The sequence below is a fragment of the Silurus aristotelis genome (assembly GCF_946808225.1).
Source record: "Silurus aristotelis genome assembly, chromosome: 13".
In the NCBI taxonomy this organism is placed as follows: domain Eukaryota; kingdom Metazoa; phylum Chordata; class Actinopteri; order Siluriformes; family Siluridae; genus Silurus; species Silurus aristotelis.
In genome coordinates, this window is record NC_139586.1 from 11951899 (window position 1) to 11964531 (window position 12633).

At 37.1% G+C, this 12633-nt stretch overlaps 1 protein-coding gene across 1 annotated transcript; it reads left to right on the forward strand.

The window, feature by feature from the left end:
- The first annotated feature begins 1111 nt into the window (after positions 1–1111).
- On the forward strand, positions 1112–9314 carry fbxo22 (F-box protein 22). The gene is made up of 7 exons (XM_083558595.1): positions 1112–1369; positions 4675–4807; positions 4968–5055; positions 5151–5255; positions 5632–5784; positions 5903–6068; positions 8010–9314. The coding sequence occupies exons 1-7, from the start codon at positions 1239–1241 to the stop codon at positions 8401–8403; spliced, it is 1170 nt and encodes a 389-aa protein (XP_083414721.1). The 5' UTR covers positions 1112–1238; the 3' UTR covers positions 8404–9314.
- Positions 9315–12633: the final 3319 nt, after the last annotated feature.

The following is a 12633-nucleotide window of genomic DNA, read 5'->3' on the forward strand; positions in this document are numbered from 1 at the left end:
TCTGTCTGGCTGAGTGCAAAAGTTTGTGCACCACCAACCTAATATTTCTAATATGTACAGGTGCATCTCAATAAATTAGAATATCATTAAAAAGTTGATTTATTTTGGTGATTGAATACAAAACGTGAAACTGGTTTATTATATAGATTAATTACACACTGACTGAAGATGATGATTATGGCTTACAGCTAATGAAAACCCAAAATTAGAATATTGTGAAAAAGTTCAATATTGGAGACTCGTGGTGTCACACTCTAAACAGCTAATTAAATCCAAACACCTGAAAAGGTTTCCTGAGCCTTTGAATGGTGGCACACAATCATGTGGGAAGACTGCTGACTTGACAGTTGTCCAGAAGACAATCATTGACATCTGCACATGGAGTTTAAGACACAAAAGGTCATCACTAAAGAAGCTGCTGTTCATAAAGTGCTGTATCCAAGCACATTAATGGAAAGTTGAATGGAAGGAAATAATGTGGTAGAAAAAGGTAAAATATAGCCCATTCAAGAATTTGTGGGAGATTCACAAAAAGTGGACTGCAGCTGGATTCAGTTCTTCAAGAGCTACCACGCACAGACGTATCCGTGGGCTACAACTGATGTATTCCTTGTGTCAAGCCACTCCTGAACCAGAGACAATGTCAAAGGTGTCTTCCCTGGGCAAATTACAAAAAAGGACTGGACTGTTGCTCAGTGGGCCAAAGTTGCATTTCATTCGGAAAGCAAGGTCCTAAAGTCTTGAAGAAGAGAGAAGGGGCACAAAATCCAAGTTGCTTGAGGTCTAGTGTAAAGATTGCACAGTCAGTGGTGGTTTGGGTTTTGGTCATGTTATCTGCGGGCAGTGTTTCACTGTGTTTTATTAAGTCCAAGGTCAGCACAGACGTCTACTAGGAAGTTTTAGAGCACTTAATGCTTCACTCTACTGACCAGCTTTATAGAGATGCTGATTTCATTTTTCAGCTGGATTTGAGTTCACAAAAGATGACTTATTCTCACTTGGTGTAAAGAAATAGGCTTTTATGTACATCTGATCCACTTGAGCAGGGATAAAATTATATTATTGATTACTAATAGAGACGGGGAATAACCTGCAATCACCTGCATAATTTAGCGATCAAAAAAGAAAATACTGGAACTCTTATTTTGAATTATACCGGAACCGGAAGTGTTTTCTTCTATTTTGGACGGTACTTAAAGGAAGATAAAAGCGAAACAAAAAAAAAAAAAGGAGAGAAGATGGATATTGATGGAGCTTCATGCAGCGGTGCTGTGGAAAGCAAAGCCGGGTTTGTGCTCGGGAATGTGGCGGAAGTGGTGGAGAAGATCCTGACTTTTGTTCCGACTAAATCAGTGTTCCGGAGCGCGAGGTAGTGACCGTGTTTCCGTTCGGCGCGCGCTAGTCAGCTACATCGGAGCAGAGTTAGCATGAGAGCTAGCCGTGTTTCCGCGAACAAATATCCATAAAGCTCATTTAGACAAAGCGAAATCATACACATCACTTATCCTCTCTTTCACCATGATCTCACCGTCATCTTATTATCATCTAAATCATCTCCCATATTCGCACGATCGTCTCACGATCATCTCACTATCATTTCACCATCATCTCACTATCAGTTTTAACATCTTCCTATCTCATCACCATCATCTCCCTTTCTCATCACTATCATCTCACCATTATCTCACTATCATTTCAACATCCTCTCCCTATCTCATCACCATTATCTCCCATCATCTCACCATTAATTCACCATCATCTCACTATCTCATCACATCTCCCATCATCTCTCAGTTAACATTAAACACATCACACCGCAGTGTTTATACCTTTATCTCTGCAGTACTGACCTACACATGAGCAAAAAGAAATGCTGATAAAATCTAAATGAAAATCGATTTTATTAAACTGAAGAAATGTGAACTCTGCTGAACTTTAATAATAATATGATGTATAATAATAACAACAATGCAGTTTTGAAAATAAATGTAGTTTATTGAATTATTTTTTATAATAATACAATTTAAATAACAATAAAAATATTGTTTTAGGCAAGTGGTTTTTCTTTATAATCAGTAAATTAAACAGATTTGAATTGCTTTGGCTTATAATATTTATTATTGGGTATTGGGTTTTTTTCTCTTAGTGGAACATGCAGTAGTTATTGCAATACTAATTATAATAATAACAATAATTATAATGGCAATGTAATTTAAATGATATCATGTTAATTGTTTTCATAATAATAGGTTATATAAACTGTACATTAAGATGCATACAATAAATTATTTCTTGCATAGATTATTTTATACATGTTCCGATTCTTTGACATTTTGTATACTTAATTCTGCACATGGTAGGATAAAATTTTTGTTCTTATATTAGGGATGCACCAAAATGAAAATTCTGGGCCAAAACCGAAAAAGAGGAAAGCAAGGCCGAAAACCGAAACACCGAAAGAAATTATGCCAATTATTATTACCATTGCATTTATGGCTATGACTGTGTACTAACCTTACTAAAATCAAGGCATTTCAATTGCATAAATCAATAATAAAGTTTCAAAGAATAAATAAATTACAAATTATGAAAATATTTATTTATAGCACATTGTAACAATGCACAGGATAAAATAAAATTCAAACTTAAATGTTTAATTTAAATGCACTCATGTGTACATTAAATAATAATGTACAGGCCCTCTGGCCTGCTAAAAGGTTGTACAATTAAATATGTTCTTTCATAAAAACAAAGTGCATTCAGAACAAGTGCAACTGCTTAAAGATACAACAATACAACAATATCACTGGGAAACTTCCTGCCTTTTCAAAAACGTCCGCTACAGACGGAGTGCGCATGCTCGGAGGGGTTTTGCTTTTCTGTGGCGCGTTTCTCTCATATTCAGCATAGCGATCGGGATGTTTGGATTTCAGGTGATAAATTAAACCCGACGTGGAGAAAGTTTTTCCAGAAGAAATTTCGGCATTACATGTTTTGCAAATCGCTATCCGTGGGTCTTTTTTTTAGATATACTGAAATACGTCCACACCGCAGATATGTTGTTTTAGACAAGCACGTGCAGGCAGCGGTTTCTGTTTGCGTCATCACAACAAACTGTTTCGGCCGCGCTTTTTCGGTGATCAAAGTCTTTCGGCCGAAAACCGAAAATGCACTATATTATATATATATATATATATATATATATATATATATATATATATATATATATATATATATATATATATATATATATATATATATATAATGTGTATATATATATATATATATATATATATATATATATATATATATATATATATATATATATATATATATAAAAGATAGGGATGCACCGAATATTCGGCCACCGAAAATTTTCGGCCGAAAATGGCCCAAAAGTGCATTTTCGGTTTTCGGCCGAAAGACTTTGATCACCGAAAAAACGCGGCCGAAACAGTTTGTTGTGATGACGCAAACAGAAACCGCTGCCGGCACGTGCTTTTCTAAAACAACATATCTGCGGTGTGGACGTATTTCAGTATATCTAAAAAAGACCCACGGATAGCGATTTGCAAAACATGTAATGCCGAAATTTCTTCTGGAAAAACTTTCTCCACGTCGGGTTTAATTTATCACCTGAAATCCAAACATCCCGATCGCTATGCTGAATATGAGAGAAACGCGTCTGGGGGAAAAAAAAAATAAATCTTCCTGAGGGGTAATCCCAAACCCGGGCCCCCTCAGTAAATACATTATTAAAAAAGATGTCTGTCAGTTTGTGTAGCTTAAGAGTATTTGTTTGTGCCAGAATGTTTTACTGGTTGATTTAATTTATATATATTTTTTATTGTATTAAATATGGTTAATTGTTATCATTTGAGAATAGCAAATATTTCCAGAGAGCTTTGCGAGTTTATGTTGATTTGTTCATAAGTGTCCATAAATATACATATAGACATAGAAATAAATGGTTATTGGACCACAACAATAATAATAATAATGTATTATAAGAATTGTTTTTATTGTTCAAATAATTCGTTTTGCTAGTTTGTTTAAATATATTAAGTAGAAAGTAGTGTTTTTTTAAATAATATTTATGATGATGATGATGATGATGATGATTATTAATTATATTTATTAAAATTCTGTCTGAACCATGAATTATTTGATACGATTTATTTTAGTTTTCAGTGCTGAAAGTGTAAAAACCTGTCTTTCTGGTTGTGCGCTGTGGAGAAGTAAACAGCAAATTAACTTCTTAAGGTCGCAGTTGCTGTGAACATTTTTGCATTCAAACGTTCTTCACTGAACAGTTAATAACCTCAACAATGAAACTGTAATGAGTCTGGTTTCTTTCAATGTTTCTTCCTCATTCCATCTCAGGGTTTTTTTTTTCTCGAAACATCACTGGTTTCTTATTAGGGACTTATCCATTGTTAAAAGCGCCATACGAATGAAATCGAATTGAATTGAATTAAATTACATTTCCTTTCTCTTCTCCAAGTAAAATCTTTACACAGCTCATCTCCTTGAACAGGTTTATCTCCTCTCAGTCTTACGGTTATATTATTATTATTGTGTAGATTTAGGGTTTTTTTTTAGGTCTAGGGGTGTCTTACACACAAGAGCTTTAATTCAATCATCAGTGTTTCTTTTCTTTTATCTCTTTGTTAGAGTGTGTCGTCTGTGGAGAAACTGCGCACGGCGAGTCCTGAGAACCCGTCAGAAAATGTCATGGATTTCAGCTTCTGGGTCGTCCCGTTATGAAGAGCACATTCTCCTCAGAACCATGGAGGAAGGACTGGAGGTTTGAGAGTTCATTCTTTTTCTTTGCATTCTCTCTCTCTTTCTCTCTCTTTCTTTCTCTGTTTTTTTGGGTTAGCAAAAATGCCAAATCAGCAATATAGAAAAAGAATTGAGAGGGGAAAAAAAACAAGGTGTCAATGTTGTCCTCTCTTTATCTGTAGAATGTCTTCCTGCTGCCCCAGACGGTGCTGATAATGATGGACAATGAGAACTTTACCGGTCATCACAGCTCTTTCAGACATAAAAAAGGTGAGATGGCATCACTGTTACTTTCTAATGAATGTTTTCATTTTCAATCCTGAGGGCATATCCCAAATGTAATCCCTCATGCACTCGTGTTGTAGCCAAGCGGTGTCAGTCGGAGGACGAGGTGGACGTGATGGACCGGCTAAGACGTTTGCTGCCCGGAAACTGCGAAATTTTATGCGTCATCACGCCGGGAATTGTGTGTGAGTTCATTTGAAATGCATCCTGTATGAGTATTTAAATGTTCCCGGCTTCTATACCTAAAGAAACATCATCCTTTTCTGTGTTTGCCTGACTGTTTTTTGAATATGTATAAAAAAATAAAAAATAAATAATGCATTTGGAAAACTTACATTTTTTTCTCTAGTTGATCACTATGTAACATGATATGCAGGTTTACACCAACACTAGCGCTGTTTATAAAATACACTTTTATAAATGTTTAAAAAAAAATCTTAATTTGTTTTACATTTTAAAATGAGTTTTACAATGAAAACGTCAAGTATTTAAAAAGTGACATCTGTGACAAGTTGAAATATGGAAATATCAGTATTCTATCGTTGTATCTCTTTTTCGCAGTGAGCCCCAGCCCGACAGCCTGTCTCATCCCTCAGGAGTTCATGGAAGGTGAAGCTGGTTTCAGTCTTCTGTTTCCTGCGATGGAGGGAGTTCACATTCGACCATTCCACTTCTGCAAAAAAAGCCTCAGCGACAGCGCTTTAGAGAAAGCGGGTAAATTTCATTTCCTGGACGCTTTATAAATATGAACGATTTGAATATCTTAAAGTGTAAATTCAGTTTGGCGATGACTAGAAATGTCGGAGCGTTGCGTTTTGTGTGGTTTATAAAGGTTTGGCTGGGAATCCCGATCTGAAGGTGGTGCTGCTGTTCGGCTACGATGCCTACAAAACCGGAGCCGCTCGCTTCCTTAACCAGCTGCTGGAACCACTGGGGAGGAATAATGTCCTCATTGCCGGGGGTCATGTAGAAAGAGTGTTCCCTCAGAAGAGAGACTGGTGCGTTATACACAAGTGTAATCGTTGTTTAAATGCTTTATTACTTCCTGAGAACAGCATTGTTAAGAGTAAATAACTCACATAAGCCACTGAATATTTAAAAAAATTTTTGAATGAATTATTAAGAAGCTTTTATCTTGCAAGTTTAAATAAATGGGTGGTATTTATTTTTTCCAAAAGTTAAGAGGGAAACTGGTGTGTACTGGTATTAAGAGTCGGGTTACATGGATATAGCTTTAGTTACTTACCGAGTTTGCCAGTTTATTCTTTGTAGCAGCATCTAAAACAAGAATTTTCAACAACATCCAGGCCCCCACCTTAACATTTATGACATATGACAAAACTCCGGGTGGTACTGCTTTCAAAAGCACCACAGATGCATTATTTGCATTGAGAATGTTGATGGAGAAGTATAGAGAAGGTCAGAAGGAGTTGCATTGTGTGTTTGTGGATTCAGAGAAAGCGTACGACAGGGTGCAGAGAGAGGAGTTGTGGTATTGTATGAGGAAGTCAGATGTGTCAGAGAAGTATGTGAGGGTGGTGCAGGACATGTATGATGACATTGTGACATCAGTGAAGTGAGCAGTAGGAACGACAGACTGGTTCAAGGTGGAGGTTGGACTGCATCAAGGATCGGCTCTAAACACTTTCTTGTTTGCAGTGTTGATGGACAAGCTGACGGACGAGGTCAGACAGGAGTCTCCATTGACTATGATGTCTGCAGATGATATTGTTATTTGTGGTGAGAGTAGGGAGCAGGTTAGGGTTAGGGTTAGGGTTGTAGGAGGGGTGGAGGTACGCTCTGGAGGGGTGGAGGTACGCTCTGGAGAGAAGGGGAATGAAAGTCAGTAGGAGTAAGACAGAGTACATGTGTGTGAATGAGAGGAAGGGCAGTGGGGTGGTGCAGTTGCAGGGAGAAGAGGTGAAGAAGGTGGAGGAGTTCAGGTACCTGGGGTCAACAGTGCAAAGTAATGGAGAGTGTGTTAGAGAAGTGAAGAAAAGAGTGCAGGCAGGGTGGAGTGGGTGGAGAAGAGTGACAGGAGTCATTTGTGATAGTAGGGTATCTGCAAGAGTGAAAGGGAAGTTTTTTAAGAATGTGGTGAAACCTGCAAAGTTGTATGGTTTTGAGACAGGTGAGAGGTGAGAGAGAGGTGGTTTAAAGACAGGAGGTGGAGCTGGAGGTAGCAGAGCTGAAGATGTTGAGATTTTCATTGGGAGTGACGACGATGGACAAGATTAGAAACAAGTTTATTAGAAAGACAGGGCATGTAGGACATTTTGGAGACAAGGTGAGGAAAGGCAAGATTGAGATGGTTTGGACATGTGCAGAGGAGGGAAATAAACAGAAATAAATATATATTAAATATATATATATTATTTTATGTTTAATAGTTAAACTTTGAATGTTGAAAGTTTGAGAACTTGGGGTATATCGGTAGGAGAATACTGAGCATGAAGCCAGCAGGAAGGAGGAAAAGAGGAAGACCAAGGAGGAGGTTTATGGATGTGGTGAGGGAAGACATGCAGGTAGTTGGTTTGAAAGAGGCAGATGTTGAGGACAGTGGGGTATGGAGACCGATGATCCGCTGTGGCGACCCCTAATGGGAGCAGCTGAAAGTAGTAATAGACATAAAAATAAACATAGAAGTAATTGAATGCTATTTGTACAATAAGATGCTCTGAAATAATATCTGTTGAAATAATGCATTTAACTGTATTTTTTGATAGTCTAACAGAAATGAAATGTTTTTGTGAATATGATTTGATCTTGTTTAAGGAAAAATCTTCACGATTGGATTATATGCTTATAACTTTTAAGTCAGAACTCTCACACCACTTCTGAATAGTGATTAAGTCTATAGGTTTAATCTGAGGTCTAAAACTAGAGTTTTTAGTTCAAAGTGTTCAAGATGTAAGTGTGTGTGTGTGTGTTGTTTCCAGCTGTTCACCAGGTTCCTTTGGTGTAGTTGGTCTCACTCTGAGCGGTCCCAAAATTCAGGGCGCCTCGGTCCTTCTGGATCAGGATGTGAGCATGCCTGCAGCAGCCGAAGTCACTATCCGTCGCTTAAAAGCCGCCAACATTCCCGAGTCCAACACAGTGGGCTTCATGTTTGCCTGTGTGGCGCGTGGACACAACCACTACAACGGCCAGCACAACGTGGAGGCTGATACCTTCCACAAACTCTTCCCTGGAGTTCCACTGTTCGGATTCTTCGGAAACGGTGAGATCGGCTGCGACCGCATTGTTAAAGAGAACTACACGCTAAGTCAGACAGATGCTAACGGACTGCAGCACGGCTACACCACTGTCATGAGTCTGGTGCACCTTGGATGACGTGCGCACGTTTCCTCAGAACTTCACATATCTATTTTGCTGTAGTGTTCACTTTATCTTGTTTTCCTTTCTTTTTTTTCTTCTTAACTAAAAGATGTAAATTCTTGTACGCAGGGAGACGTGTGTGTATTTTATGTGAATTTCTTGTAAAAATCGAATCAGAAGATTTTAAAATCAGTGCACTTTTATCATAAATCTATTCAAGAAATCCTTAACAGAAAACTGTTTAAAAAAAAAAAAAAAAAAAAACTATTCTTTGCTTTACTTTAGAGATTTTTGCCAATTCTGTCAAAATGATTTGCAAAAAAAAAATTCACTTGCATTGAATTTTTATCTCTCTTGATTAAGTATTGAGCTTATAAATGACCAAATCATTCTGCTGTAGTATATGTGACTAAACTAGCTGTGTGGGTGGAGGGGCTTAGAAAACAATCCTGAGGAAAATCTAGAAATCCTGCACATTATTATCATTATAACTACTACTATTGTGATATTTTCTATTGAATTGTATCTGATTTTATTTACTACTATATTGAAAGTATACTGAAGATCCTTGTCTTCTAAACTAAACAGATAAATCTACATTAAAATGATTAAAATACTGTAATAAAGTAGAAATATTTTTCTTTGAGCTGCTTTGGCTGTTTTCTCTCTGAATTCGAGCATAAACTGGTTGAATAAATCACAGAATCAGTTTGACCACTTCCTACCAAACAGAACTGATTAGTATTTAGATGTAATCACAGACCGTTTTCCTGTTAATGAACTTAATAATGAAATAATATGGAATTATCTGTAGAACGTTGTGATTTTCAGGTTTCTCGTGTTGTATCAGTATTAAAATAGTTTGTTACGTACGCTTTCCCCTGCTTTATCAATGTAATAAATCTCAAATTTTCATGAAACTGTAATGAAATTTGCATTCTATTCTTGTAAGTTTCTTTTGTTAGGCTGTTAGTTGGGGGGTAATCGTTAAACTGATTACATTCTGAAAACAGCATTGTTAAGTGTAAATAACTTGCATAATTCATTCAATATTTTTTGCTGAGTGAAATGAAAATAAAGGTAAATAAATTATCAGTGCAATTTTTGTCATTAAATTGGTTTATTAAAAATATATGAGAAAATATTTTTTTTTGGCACACTGATTGGGAAGGATGTAAGAAACATTTTGACCAAATCTGAGCCAAGTCCTGCACCACTCTAACACCACCATCGGGTCAAATTTGGACCTAATTTGGTCTTGAATCCTTTTGCTCCAAGTTATGGCTCTGATTTCCTCTGATTGATCAAGCAACAGCTGTAATGTGTGGCATCTGCATTTGAAAATGCTGCAAGCATTAAATATAATCATTTTTATTGCATTTGAGGATTAGCATTATTTACAAGGAGATGCGGCAGCAGGTGAAGAGGGATGTGGCGAAAACCAAGAAAAAAAGGCATATGAGGAGCTGTATGAGATGTTGGACAATAAAGAAGGAGAAAAGTACCGACTTGTACCGATTGGCGACGCAGAGGGACTGAGCTGGGAAGAATGTGCAAGTTAGAGCAATAAAGGATGGAGATGGAAATGTGTTGACTAGTGAGAAGATTGTTTTGAGAAGGTGGAGGGAGTATTTTGAGCAGCTGATTAATGAGGTAAATAAAAGAGAGAAAAGGTTGGATGGGTTGGAGATGGTGAAGCAGGAAGTGGATAGGATCAGTAAGGAGGAAGAGTGGAAAGTCGGTTGGACTAGATGACGTACCAGTAGAAGCGTGAAGATGTTTAGGAGAGATGGCACTGAAGTTTTTAACCAGGTTGTTCAATGAAATTTTGGAAGGTGATGCCTGATCTTTAAGAAAAATGGAAATATGCAGACTTGCAGTAACTACATGGGAAATAACTAGTGGAAGCCAGGCTGAGAGAAGAGGTGACCATCTGTGAGCAACAGTATGGTTTTATGCAGAGGAAGAGCACCACAGATGCATTATTTGCTTTGGGAATGTTTATGGAGAAGTATAGAGAAGGTCAGAAAGAGTTGCATTGTGTGTTTGTGGATTCAGAGAAAGCGTAAGACAGGGTGCAGAGAAAGGAGTTGTGGTATTGTATAAGGAAGTAATGTGTGGCAGAGAAGTATGTGAGGGTGGTGCAGAACATGTATAAGGACAGTGTGACAGCAGTAAAGTGTGCAGTAGGAAGGACAGACTGGTTCAAGGTGGAGGTGGGACTGCATCAAAGATCGGCTCTGAGCCGTTTCCTGTTTGCAGTGGTGAAGGACAGGTTGACGGACGAGGTCAGAGAGGAGTCTCCATGGACTATGATGTTTGCGGATAATATTGTGATTTGTGGTGAGAGTAGGGAGCAGGTTGAGAAGAGCCTGGAGGGGTGGAGGTACGCTCTGGAGAGAAGGGGAATGAAAGTCAGTAGGAGTAAGAGAGAGTACATGTGTGTGAATGAGAGGAAGGGCAGTGGAGTGGTGCGGTTGCAGGGAGAAGAGGTGAAGAAGGTGGAGGAGTTTAGGTACCTGGGGTCCCTAAAATAAAAATATGTAAAATATAACTAAGTAACTCCAAAAATAAATACAAAAATTATATATTAATATATAAAACTTATTTTTTATTTTTGCCCAATTTATTTTTTATTTGATTTGATTTTGCTCGTTTATTTTGTCCATTTTCAGATTTAGTCTAGGATTCTGCATGTGATGGCTTTTTCCGACACACACACACACACACACACACACACACACACACACACACACACTGCGACGTGGGACTTGGTCTGAGTAAGGAAAACTAAAATTAGGGTTGCCAGATTCACAGTAGCTTTGTAACCGATTAACAAGTTACACACCTGTATGTCCAACAGAGGGCGCTCTTCTAAATTAATCACTTACACATGTATTTCATTTGTTCTTAAAAAAAAAAGTACAGACAGACAGTACAGACAGATAGACAACACAAGACAGTGTGGACAATACGCATAACACAAGATAGCGCCAACCAGTAAACCTACTGTATACTCTGAATATACAGTACTGTGCAACAACTGTGATTGTTAGTTAATTAAATATAAAAAAGAGTGAAAAGTAGACTATATATATATTTTTTTTTTGCTGAGGCAGGACATCTGTAATCCTAGTGTCCTTTGTTGTTCATATCTGTGGCAAAGGCAAAGTTGAGTGTCAGCATTGGGACAAAGAGTCATTAAAAGAGACATCTGACGCATCTGAGTGGGAGATCATTTCAGTGCATAAACATAAGGGTAAATCAAGATGCACAGCCGAAAACCCACCAACAAACCAGAGATGAGCAGTCAGGAGAGGCAGTTGATACAATGTCTCAGCTGTTATATTCCAATAAAAAATAAATGTAATGAAATGTGAAATTACATCTATTTTTTTAAAACAAAGTTGTTTGAAATGTTATTTCTCTATAAATCTGATTTATTTCTCTATAAATCTTTTATTGTCAAAATCGGCAAATTAAAAAGTTTGGCTGTAAATCTAGGCAAGGCACACTGAAGTACAGAGAGCTCTGCCTCACCTCGGATTACACAATTCTCATAAATTATCGCCAATATACTGTTTGTAGACTGTTTGTTATTTGCTTTTCATCCCCTTCTATAATCTAGGTAACTCATTTCTGTGTCAAAGATTTAGGCTTGTTGCTATCAATAAAAAAGTACCATCAAAGGCAGCTGTTACACCTGCAGCAATAATGAGAACTTATATGTAACAGGTTCTTGCTTGGTTCACACCTTTTCACCTAGCAATAAATAAAATAGGGCTTAGATCGTATTCATAGACCAAAAACATACACCAATAACACACTGAAAACTTGGAAATAAAACGTGAGCCAAATAGGCTGTGTGTACAGCAGGTAATATTAAATAGATAAAATAACACCATCTAATTAAACTAGTACTGAGAATTTTAACTTTTATTCTGTTTGAGGGTTTCATATAAGTGTAAATGTGATTGTCCAGCAGTGGTGGACAAAGTACACAAAGCATGTACTTGAGTAAAAGAGATACAGTAAGTAAATACTCCAGTAAAAGTGCTCCCTCTAAACGTTCACTTGAGCAAAAGTACAAAAGTATTTGCCTTGAAATGTACTTAAGTATCCAATAACTATTATTTATAATGACTATAATGTTCCTATTATAATTTTTATCACAAGACTGTTGCTAAATCAACTAAGTTGATTTATTATTATACCACTTTATTATTATAAATAAATTAATGAGTT

Bases quoted from the DNA above. Each gene is read 5' to 3' on its own strand.
- fbxo22 (XM_083558595.1), top strand. From the start codon at position 1,239: ATGGATATTGATGGAGCTTCATGCAGCGGTGCTGTGGAAAGCAAAGCC. The intron at 5,785-5,902 runs GTAAATTTCATT...TGGTTTATAAAG, and splicing joins CAGCGCTTTAGAGAAAGCGG to GTTTGGCTGGGAATCCCGAT. The intron at 6,069-8,009 runs GTGCGTTATACA...TGTTGTTTCCAG, and splicing joins TTCCCTCAGAAGAGAGACTG to CTGTTCACCAGGTTCCTTTG.